Source organism: Pantherophis guttatus, chromosome 2 (genome assembly GCF_059756535.1).
Source record: "Pantherophis guttatus breed Tessera chromosome 2, ASM5975653v1, whole genome shotgun sequence".
NCBI classification, from domain to species: domain Eukaryota; kingdom Metazoa; phylum Chordata; class Lepidosauria; order Squamata; family Colubridae; genus Pantherophis; species Pantherophis guttatus.
In genome coordinates this window covers 211512919-211523738 of record NC_142064.1, presented here as the reverse complement: position 1 = coordinate 211523738, position 10820 = coordinate 211512919, and the positions used below count along the sequence as shown (strand labels likewise).

Sequence of the window (10820 nt, the reverse complement as noted above, 5' to 3'; positions counted from 1 at the left end):
AACTGATGTTTTAACATATCACTTGAAAATACAGCTTTTGTAACAAGATGTCTCACCACCAATACACACTGTTTTATTTCTCAGAAAGAAGTAAATGGTTTAGAAGCCACAGATTTTGACTCTCTGTTAAGAAACAGTTACCACCTTTCCTGTAGTACAAACAGGACCTTGCAATAAATTGTGTTACAAAAATTGCCTCCATTCCTCTTTTGTATACACACACACCAGAGTAGGTTCTGGCTTGAAATTCTGAAACAGATACAGGCTGTCTGAGAGAGAAAACCCTCTTATTTTTCCCAAGGAACATACTCAGTTAATCATAAACTTCTAATCTTTCTCTTGTACCACATTGCACTCAAAACAACTATATAAGTACAGTGAGTTGAAGGTAGGAATGGAGTTTATTCAGCAGCAGTCCACTTCTCTGGGCCAGAGAGCCTCTTCTCAAGTGCATCAGTGTAACTGAATCCTACTTCCAAAGAAATCGGCCCTTGTGATATCAAGGCTAGCAGCTTGATGTGATGGACTTCTCCATTCAAGGCAGAAGATGACCCTAAGATACTGAAGAATGGCTCAAGATTTTGAAAGTGCCAAAAAGGCTCCTAATTGTCAGCCACCCAAAGGGCTGTCAGGGCTGCTGAGGCTTCTCGTAAAAGAGGTTGCAGAGTCTTCTTTGGCACCTTCAGAGTCACTCCATTAACCACAGTTAGAAATGTCACCCTTGTGTTGGGAGCACTTTTCCGACTCCTCGTCCAGTGTGGCTCCCCGGGTTTCCACTGGTAAATCGTATTGCCCACCAGCACATGGATTCTTCTCCGCCACTGCACAGCACAAGGTGGCAAGACCAATATAGGAAGGTCTGGGATGGCCACATCTTGGCTCACTGTGCCATCTTTGCTCAGAAAAAAACATTTATGGGTGCCAGAAATCAGAGCTCTGATTACAGTGCCAGGGGTTTCACGCCGGCTGCTCTCTTCAACAAGTCCACCAATGACAAAGATGCCATCGTCCATCGCCACTGCAGTTGATTTGTAACACTGAAAAGCTAATGGCATCTGATTCCACACATTTAATCTTGTATTGTAAATCAGGATGCCCCGGTGGGCAAGACCATTTGCTCTTGTATGAGAGAACCCACCAATTAAGTAGAGCTTTTTGTTTAGTGAAGCAGAGGCAAAATGACTCACTGCAAAGGGTAGATTGGCAATGGGAGACCAGGTCTTCTTTTCCAAGTCAAAGCTTTCTGCAGAATCGAGCACACTTCGGCCACTCCGGCCTCCCAAAGCATATAGTTTCTGTTTGCATGCTAGAAAACCATGTTCTCGTCGAGGTACGGACATGGAAGGTAGCTGCATCCATCTCCCAGTCAGAGCATCAAACTCATGCAGGTTGCATAAAACAGAACCATTAAGCCTTTGTCCTCCAGATACATAAAGCTTGTGCCCTACAGACAAGAAGCCAGAGGAATCCAGATACATTAAGGGTGGTATCTCCTCCCAACTTTCTGTCTGTAGATTGAACCCCAGGAAATGAGTTTTCAAACGCTCCACTACTCCTCCTTGCATGTTGCTTACAAAGAGACCCAAACTCACAATCCAGTCATCATACATGCCATGCCTGAGACCTCCACTCTTCAGCAATCTTCCTACTCCATCCAGTTGCTCCCATTGTAAATGGGCATGCCCATATTCTGCAATAATGTCCTTCTGGACTCTTGTGATCTCCTCAGAAGTTAAAAGTGGAAGTCGGACTTGTTGCATCAACTTCTTGATGAGTGAGAAGTGCTCGGTAGGTTGAGACCTGACCCAGTTCTGCACAGCCTGGTAAACTGTTAGCTCAGAAGACACAAGAAGTTTGTCTGATGAGACAATGCTAAGCACTGTACTGAGATCTAAGCCTGGAAAGGACTCGTGTTCAGAAAGAGGCTCAAAATTCAAGGTGATGTGGTGTGAGGCTACACGGAGCAAAGTATGATGATTATGGGCATAGGCCAGAGCATAAATCTCTAAGCAACTGTCCATAGAAATGCTGTCAGCTAGGAACCTAGAACGTGCAAAAAGTGAAGGGGAGGGGAAGAAAAGGAAAAAAGGGAGGAAGGGAGGGAAGGACGGAAGGAAGGAACGAAGGAAGGAAGGGAGGGAGGGAGGGAGGGAGGGAGGGAGGGAGGGAGGGAGGGAGGAGCATAATTCATTAGTGGAATGGCTTATCCACCATGCCCACAGACATTGGCCAATTTTCCCCTTCACTAAATATCAAATATAACTACTGAGGCAAGTTTGACAAAGGGCACAATGTTACCTTTTCTGTAGCAATTATAGAAAGACAAAATGTTCACAAAGGAGTGGTCAGCAAAATAATTTATGCCTTCCACCAGGCTCTCTTAAATATAAAGTTAAGTATGAGCCCCTCATGACTCTGCTTTTGATTTGTATTTATTGACACATTCTTACATTGCTGAGTACCCTAATCTCAGAGTGTTCTACAACATAAATCTAAATCAGAGTCAATAAAAGATTAAAATATTTAACATCAAGCATGAACAATTACTCATTGGAGAGATAATCCATTAATTGAGAGCACACTTTACCTCACAGAAGGCTCAATGAACAAGTGAGGGTTAGGAATTGAATTTCCTTGGAGATGGAGTAAAAAGAAGGAATGCTTGGGTAGAATATAGAAAGAGGGCTGCTCTGTGGCAGGTCAGCATTTGGTAAAGCAAAATGTAGGACCTGAGCCAAAATAAACTTTAGCAAAGACAAGGGAGGAGACTGGGATGACTGGAATAAAATGGAGATCTTTAATCATGTATATCAGAGATGTCTGCAAGGTATGGTAAAAAAAACAAGATGGTGGCCAGAATATCGCTCGCTCCATCATGGTGGTCAGCTTGATTTTTTTGTTACCATATAGCACAGACACTCTTGATGTATGTGGATAAAGAACAAATTCCAAAGTAAATGATGAAATTAAATATACAATAGCAATTCCAAGATGAGGACCCCAGAATGAATACTGCTCATTTTTAGGCAGCATATTTTTGAGGCAGAAATAGAGATGGCAACAAGACTAGCTATGCAAAACTAGCTAGCTAAGACTTCTATTTTTCCTGATTTCAATTATAGAAACATTCTATTTCTATTAGACAATCAGCAGTAATAACTTGCTATGAGATTGCTGGAATTTTCAATGACTGTATTTACATGAATGTCACTTTAATTGATAATGTAGTAGCACTTGTGATATTTTCTGCAAAGCCTATAGTAATAAATTACATAGGATATGTAGATTAGGATATTTTTCATTCATTTTGCTAATATATCTCAAACATGTATTGTCTCAACTGTAAATGGAAAGATCTTAAACTCGTTGGACCTTTAGGAAGGATTAAGATACTAAAGAATGAAATTACAAACGCTTCCTTTATATATGAGAGCAAAATAAATATAGCTACTTCGTCAGACATTGTTACCCATTCAGACAGTCATGCTAAATATTCCATCACAGATTATTTGCTCAAATGTCTCAAATAAATATGAAATAAATTATGTTCTATAAAAATATTATTTATCTTATAGAGAGAAGGATGTTTTACTTTTAGATTTTTTAAGGAGTCATCCACCTTCTCAGACAGCCCCAATTTCAGCTCCAAAACAGTATTTTGTTTAGACTAAATTACCTGCCAATAATGTCCTGCAGAGGAAGGATGACAAGCCTGTTGGCTGCTGTGAAAAGATCTTGTGCAATCTCTGGTGTAAGTAGTAACCGTCCTGTGTAGAGATAATCTAAGATTATCTGAAGGATGGATGAGGCCATGTCTTCAAATACAACCTGCCTTTCCCAGCATTCTCTAAAGGGCCTGGTGAACATGGCACGGAAGTATGGACTGAACGAAGCCAACAGTGCCCTACAAAGAGAAGCAGTAAAATACTAAGAATGTGAGCTTGGATTAAATATTAGATGCATGTTTTTTACTGTATAGGATTCTTTTAAACGGGGATAGGGAAAATGTTATTGAGTTTGCATGTCCATGCGAATCTAATTCATGCCTTCCAAAAATGTCCAAATCACAACATTTTTATCAGTTGGTATTTCTACTAACTATTGTGACACAACTCTTCAAAAAAGAACTGCAATAAAACACATAAATAGATAATGCAAACAGAAAAGCTTTATGTTAGAGAAATCAGTGTGCAAAAAATGCAGTAAACCTAAAAGCAATTCCTTAACAAAAACTGTCCATCAGACAGAAATACTCTGAAGACTATGTAATTAGGAAAAATAATCACTGAATAAGCTTCCATGAGGATTTCTTTAAAAAAAAATATCACAAACAATTGTGAAACAAAAACAGGACAAACATAAAATTGGAACGTAAAAATTGCCTGAGTTCAGAATCTGAAGCTCTGACCTGTCCTATATCATGATACCAGCAACACTCAGAAGCCAAGTGTGCTCAAATAGCAATCTGGTATGTTTAATGGTTCTGTGGAACTGAGGGACTTGCTTCAGTCTACCTCCCAGCTTCTTTTCCTCTCCCCTATTCCTGCATAGAGATAGTCTTTTTCTCAACATTTCATGATTGGCAGCAATGCAGGTGATAATGGGTTGGTCTCAAACTTCTTTTGAAGAATTGGGAAGTGGAAAAGTTGACTGTTTGATATGCCTGAATAAATAACTTGTCACTGATGGCTTCCACCCGTTCTCCCCTCCACCCACCCATCAAGACTTATAGTTTTGCTGAAGACTTCATTAGTTCCTGAGTTCTTAAATCCATGCTAAAAGCAGCCTTAGATGATTGTTTATTTTCAATAATTAGCATAGGTACATTTTGTTAAATCTTTCAAAATCTGAGAATACAGTATGAAGGAATGAGATTTTAGATCAAGTTTGCCAAATTGTGAACTTTCATAATGTGTTACCGCTTTTATTATCCTGCATCGTTACACATATTGGCCCTGCTGGTTTGGGATAATGGAAAGTATAGTGTTGCTGATCTGAAAACTGGGCAGTTCAGGAAGTTCAGAGCCTTGATAGTTCAGGAGTTTAGTGCACCCTGTAATTAACACAGCTGCCTGCAATTTCTGCTGGTTCGAATCTCTCCAAGGCTCAAGGTTGACTCAGCCTTCCATCCTTTCTAAGGTAGGTGAAATGAGGACCCAGTTTGTGGGGGCAATAAGCTGACTTTGTATAAATATACAAAAGGATGAAGGCTATTGCTTAACGCATTGTAAGCCGCCCTGAGTCTCCGGAGAAGGGCGGCATATAAATCAAATTAAAAAAAAAAAATATGTTCCATGACTGTTAAAGTGATCCATATTTTTCCAGATTATGATAAATACAAACAATTTAACATCAGCATTAATATCAATATTTCAAAATATTGAAATAGTCCATTGGGGTTGGGTGGCTGATAAATTCAAATACAAACATACATGGACCTGCGCACATTTTGTCATGCTCTCAAAACTTTTTTATTTCAGCAGGCTGGCCTGACCTAACTCTCCTCTTTTAAATTTTTAATTTGCGATTTTATAAATTGGGTGTTTTAATCTGTGTTTCGGCCAAAATATTTAATAATTTTAAGGGATTTTTTAATATTTGTATTATTTGTATTTTATCTTGGCTGTTCACCGCCCTGAGTCCTTCGGGAGTAGGGCGGTATAGAAATTTGATTAAATAAATAAATAAATAAATAAATAAATAAATAAATAAATAAATAAATAAATAAATAAAATGCATACAAACAACTAGAAGGACAATGCTGTTCCAAACTAATCAAGCCATCTTTTTCAACACACTCTTCTCCATAACGGCCAGTCAATGTGGTTACTCGAAGTCCACCATGAAGGAATGAAAATGAGCAGCTTTCCTCTAGAAGCTGATATCTAGTGCCCCCAAATACAAGAGATTCTATCTTTCTATTGCAGCCATTAACTGTTTATATACTGATTGGTTGATCTTCCCTGAAAATATCTAATCCTCCTTTAAAGCTGTCTAACATAATGAGCGGTAATGAAATTTGTGCATTAATTATGTGATATACGAAGGAGGACTTTGTTTTCTTTGAGTCTTCTGCCAATCACTTTTATTGGATGACCCTGGACCCTCATACTAGGAAGGAGGAGTGGATATCTCTTTCCAGTTTCTTCACTCCGGGCGTAATTTTATTAACTTTAATTATATTTCATTTACATAAATCTCAACTATTAGGAGCAGGAGAGGGATTTATGCTATGCTAATTTTACAAAAAAAAAAGTTTGTTAGACAAAAATAAACAACTCAAGCTTTGGCAGGAACATGAGCTGCATAAAAGTACGGGTGATTTGTGTGGCTGATATAGGGAGATCTATTGTGACAAAGAGTATCATAGATTCTGCAAGTTGCTTTCTAGAACTGCAATATCTTGCTGTTAATACATTCTCTGCCCTTGTTTATTTTTCTATCTCACAATCCTGGATAAAACACCTGCTTGCAGATTACCTATAACATGACTTGGCTTTTCAGGACAACATTTAAAAACTACGAGACCTCTAAATCCAGAAAAAACATACCTGTGACATGGGAAATGCTTGCCTTCAGCTACCAGGATGGCATCACAAAGCTGTTGGGTCTTATAGAGATGCATCAATCCTGTCAAGATGGGGAAACAAAACCAAGTTGGAATGTTAGGTCCTGTCTAGAAACAAAAAAGAAGATGGACATGCCCATTGGTCAAGTAAGAGCACCACCAAGAATTTAGAGATATCCTGGATCTTCCATTTCCAGTACTGTTTTTATTTCAGTAGTATATCAGAACTAGTTTGTGGTGTATAGGGTGTCTTCTGCTTTAATTTCTTGGATTCTGTTTATTGTTCCAGCTTTCATTTTGCTTGGATAAAAGCCACAAAAGTAAAATCAACATAAAAATGTCAAACTGAGGTGATCCATCAAAGAAAGGGGAAAAAAATCCAGAAACTATATTTGAATACAGAGTACTACACTTAAGCCGCTTCAAATTGCCTTAGTGTAAATCACAAAATATTTCATATCCGCATGAGACAACATTTCCCAACTTGGTTCCTCCACATGAATTGGATTACAAATCCAAAAAGTCCCAGATAGGGTCAAAAGTGAGACTGAGGCAAAAGTGTGGCTTCTATGTGAAAGCAGAAATTATTTCCAAGGAAGAAAAAGGTTTTGGTTTCCTGCTGGAGGAAATATAGCAGTTAATATAGACAATTCATTTCTATAATTGTGATAAACTTACCCTGAGTTACATAATATCCCAAAGTAGTAGGCTTCACCCTTATATCAATCTCTTGACTATTGTTGAAGTCTTTTTTGGCATCCATAATCCACCTACGGGTACAAGAATCTCTTTAAAAAGGATTCTTCTCTAAGACTCATCAACCAATCATGTCTAGGGAAGAAGACACCATCCTATAATTGGCAATAAGATGTTAATAGCAGCCTCATGTGAGTTAGAATACAGAGCTCCAGGACCAAGCAGCATCAAGCCAAATATATCACAGATACTCTGCTGTCCTCCTGAGACCCATTGTTATATAATAAATTGGAAACCTAGAGGTTTTTTTAGTCCAGGTCTCATCTTAAAATTCTGAAGCACATGACAAATTGTAATCCATATTGAGAAGTATAATCTAATTTTTCTGTCTTCTTCAGGGCATCATTGATCATCTTATTGTTTCTTCTTCTCCCAAGCACTTTGGAATAATATCCCTTGCACACACTGATGGCTCCTTTTTTTTCTGGTGAATTCTTGAACAGTCAATTTATTTGGCCTTTTAGGTTAAAGCTGTAGAGAAAGCAGAGCTCACAGAGCACAGACTTCACATGCAGAAAGTCCTGGATTTGGTCCCTGACCAAAGAACTAGGCAGTGGCAGATCATTTTGCTTCTGATTGCTGTGAGTGAGTAGGTAAGTGGGGAGCAGTTACTATTCTGAATAGATAGAAGAACAACTAGCTAAACATTCATGCTTTTATGTTCTATGAATGATTAACCTGGAACAAAGAAACATTCACAAACTCAGTCTCTGCCCATTAATTTTATTTCCATCTGCTGTTCCCAGGTATCTATCAAAAATAGGTATCAAAATAGTGTCCAAATCTGATTTGGGGAGGTATTATTTGATAACTATATCAGTTATTTTTACAGGGCCTGGAACAAATCTTAAAGCAAAAGTAGTCCCCAATAGCACAGGAGGGAGAAAAAGAGAACAATAGGCCTAGTGGTATATAACTTATCATCCATGTTGATTTCCCATAAGAAACTGGTTGTGTTGATTTCCTGTTCCTGCTTATTGATGAAGTCAAAATACATGGGCTTTATTGCAGAAGTCAGAAATGCAGAGTACAAGTGTTGTTCCCAAAGGCTCTAACCCCCTATTATGATAGTATAACTTGAAAAAACAGGCAGCAGCCAATCAGCTGCTGATGCCATTTCTAATTTGCATACTGAAGATGGGACTAATAAGGCATATTTTATACATCATTAATTCAGACTTGAGCATCAAGGATAAGTCCTAAATCATCTCTTCTTTTAACATAGAACATTTGAGAAGGTTTACATTTATAAATGAAGATCTCATTTTTAAAACTCAGATATACCATGTAGATGGTTATTCTAGGAAAAGAGATGGCCTATATATTACACCACAGAAGAGTTGAGGAATAAGTTAGTATTCCTCCACGATCAACTTGTCTGCCTCCACGTGATTATGGGAGTCTTCTGGATAAATTACCAACCATCAACAAAGAGATGTTGACAATGAGACAGAAGAATGGACAATTTGTATAAGGGAAGTGGGCTACAAGTATGTTTCTAAATTGAGATAAAATGTATATGGTCTCTTACGAAAGTCAAAAGCCAATGCAGATTAACTACCAGCCAATTAGCAGTATTAGAACCTAGTGTTCCTTAGCATACAGCTGCAGTGTATAAAGAGAACCATTCTGTGATGCTGAAAATAAGTCTATATTCTCATTGTAGACGACATGGGATGCTTCATTACTTGTCATCGTTGGACTACCAATACTCACATAGGCGTTTTTCTTTATTCTTTAATCCTAAATAATACCTTATATCTTCCTGAATCAAATCTTCCATTATATTAGCCCAAGGTAATTTACTGCTTGAAGTAAAGTCCAGATGGGCACCTTCCCCCATATATACCATATATACTAGAACCAACATCTTTCTTGGTGCCTCTTTCAGATCTCACTGCTTGCAAGATCAGTCCTAAAGTTATCTCTTCAACATTAATTTTTCAAATATTTATAACTGTCTCCCAGGTCCCTGTTTAACAGGTAAGTGAGATTATTCTTTGCTCAGATTTCTCCTTTTTCACTGGATAAAAAAGTTCTCATGACATATCATAAGGGCTGTGGTACTCCCTAAGTTTCTTTCTAAATTTCTAACGTTTTTTTGAGGGATATATTTATTTCTTTTTGATATTATTTGCCATCCTGAATCTGCTGAGTGGCTTTACATATTGATTAAACCAATAAATCAATATTCAGGTGACAAATATATGTAATCATGCATCAATGGATTCAATTTGATAAGTTAATGGGCAACTGTGCCTTTATGATTGTGACTATTTCTTCTTTAATTGCAAATATTTAGCTCAAAATTGTCCATATTTGATGTGCCTGTCCAGAGTGGGTTTTCCAGCAACAGAATTCATGAACTGAGGCAATTTTGCCCATGTCAAAGTGTGTCCAGCTGGACCAGGTCTGCCAGTAAAATGCAAATTAATAAGAGGTGCAACCTTCTGACCTTGCATTAAAATGTGGATTGTCTCAGGATGATCTTCTCAGTGAGAAAAAAAATGTTTTAATTACTCAAAATGCTTTAGGTAATACTTTTAATGAGGCTTATACAGTATTGTTCGCTGAGACTTATTTTGCTCTGATTTTAATCTGTACCTACTTTCATACAATTATCTCCTTGTATATGGAACAAACCCAATCATTTCTAAATAAAGCCTGGAAGTGATTTGTAACATCACAACAGTGTGTTCTCAGTGTTCAGTGCCAGACCAGATAAGCTGCATTCCAATGTAACATATTATCAGAAACAAAGACAGACTGTATAGTGAGGGGAAAAAACACATTCTCTGTCTCAAATTCTTATAGCACGAATTTGTCTTCCTTTCCTTTATCAAATCATTTAGGGGCCAAGAGCTTAATCAGAACTAGAGAAAGGTGAAGAAATTCAATCTCTCTAGCCTTCCATCCCTCTTTGTTGTTGTTCAGCACATACGGACACACATACACACTTATCCATGAACTAGTTTACCTTTTCTGAGCTTGGAAACTAAAACAAGGTGGGCCCTCCTAAGGGAATCCACAAACTAAACTGGGAAATTAAAAATCATCCTAAAAAGACAGCAGCAGCCCAGTTCCATAATGCTGTCAGGAAAACTGCATAGATATGTCTGTGAAGTCATCAGGAGTTAAGTTTGACTAAAAGGAGACATTACCTTTATTTATATATTTTTACCTTCTACCACGGCTTCTTTCCTAACATAAATTGCAAACAGGGATGTGGCATAACACACCATCTGTTGATACTTTGCTAAAAATACAGGAAAAACACCAGTACATTTCACAGCTTGGAGATTCCTGGGTAAGAATATACATTTCATAATAATAAAAAAAAATAAAAGTGATAAAAAAGAACAACCCTGACTTCCAGCTTTTGTAGTTAAGAGACATAAACCACAGAAGAAGCAGTGAAATGTGGCTATGAAACACTCTCTTGTGACAAGAAGAAACTTTCTGATTTGGCAGCTTTGATATAGATCTAAGAATCTGC

General features: G+C 37.8%; 1 protein-coding gene across 1 annotated transcript; it reads right to left on the bottom strand.

The window, feature by feature from the left end:
- Positions 1-382: 382 nt before the first annotated feature.
- Positions 383-8403, bottom strand: LOC117678484 (kelch-like protein 6). The gene is made up of 4 exons (XM_034439617.3): positions 7247-8403; positions 6552-6630; positions 3677-3904; positions 383-2043 (listed from the first exon to the last, which is right to left on the bottom strand). Exons 1-4 carry the CDS (start codon positions 7329-7331, stop codon positions 603-605), a joined length of 1833 nt encoding a protein of 610 aa, XP_034295508.1. The 5' UTR covers positions 7332-8403; the 3' UTR covers positions 383-602.
- Positions 8404-10820: the final 2417 nt, after the last annotated feature.

Bases quoted from the DNA above. Each gene is read 5' to 3' on its own strand.
- LOC117678484 (XM_034439617.3), bottom strand. From the start codon at position 7,331: ATGGATGCCAAAAAAGACTTCAACAATAGTCAAGAGATTGATATAAGG. The intron at 6,631-7,246 runs GTAAGTTTATCA...CCATCTTGACAG, and splicing joins GGGATATTATGTAACTCAGG to GATTGATGCATCTCTATAAG. The intron at 2,044-3,676 runs GTAATTTAGTCT...TGCACGTTCTAG, and splicing joins CTGCAGGACATTATTGGCAG to GTTCCTAGCTGACAGCATTT.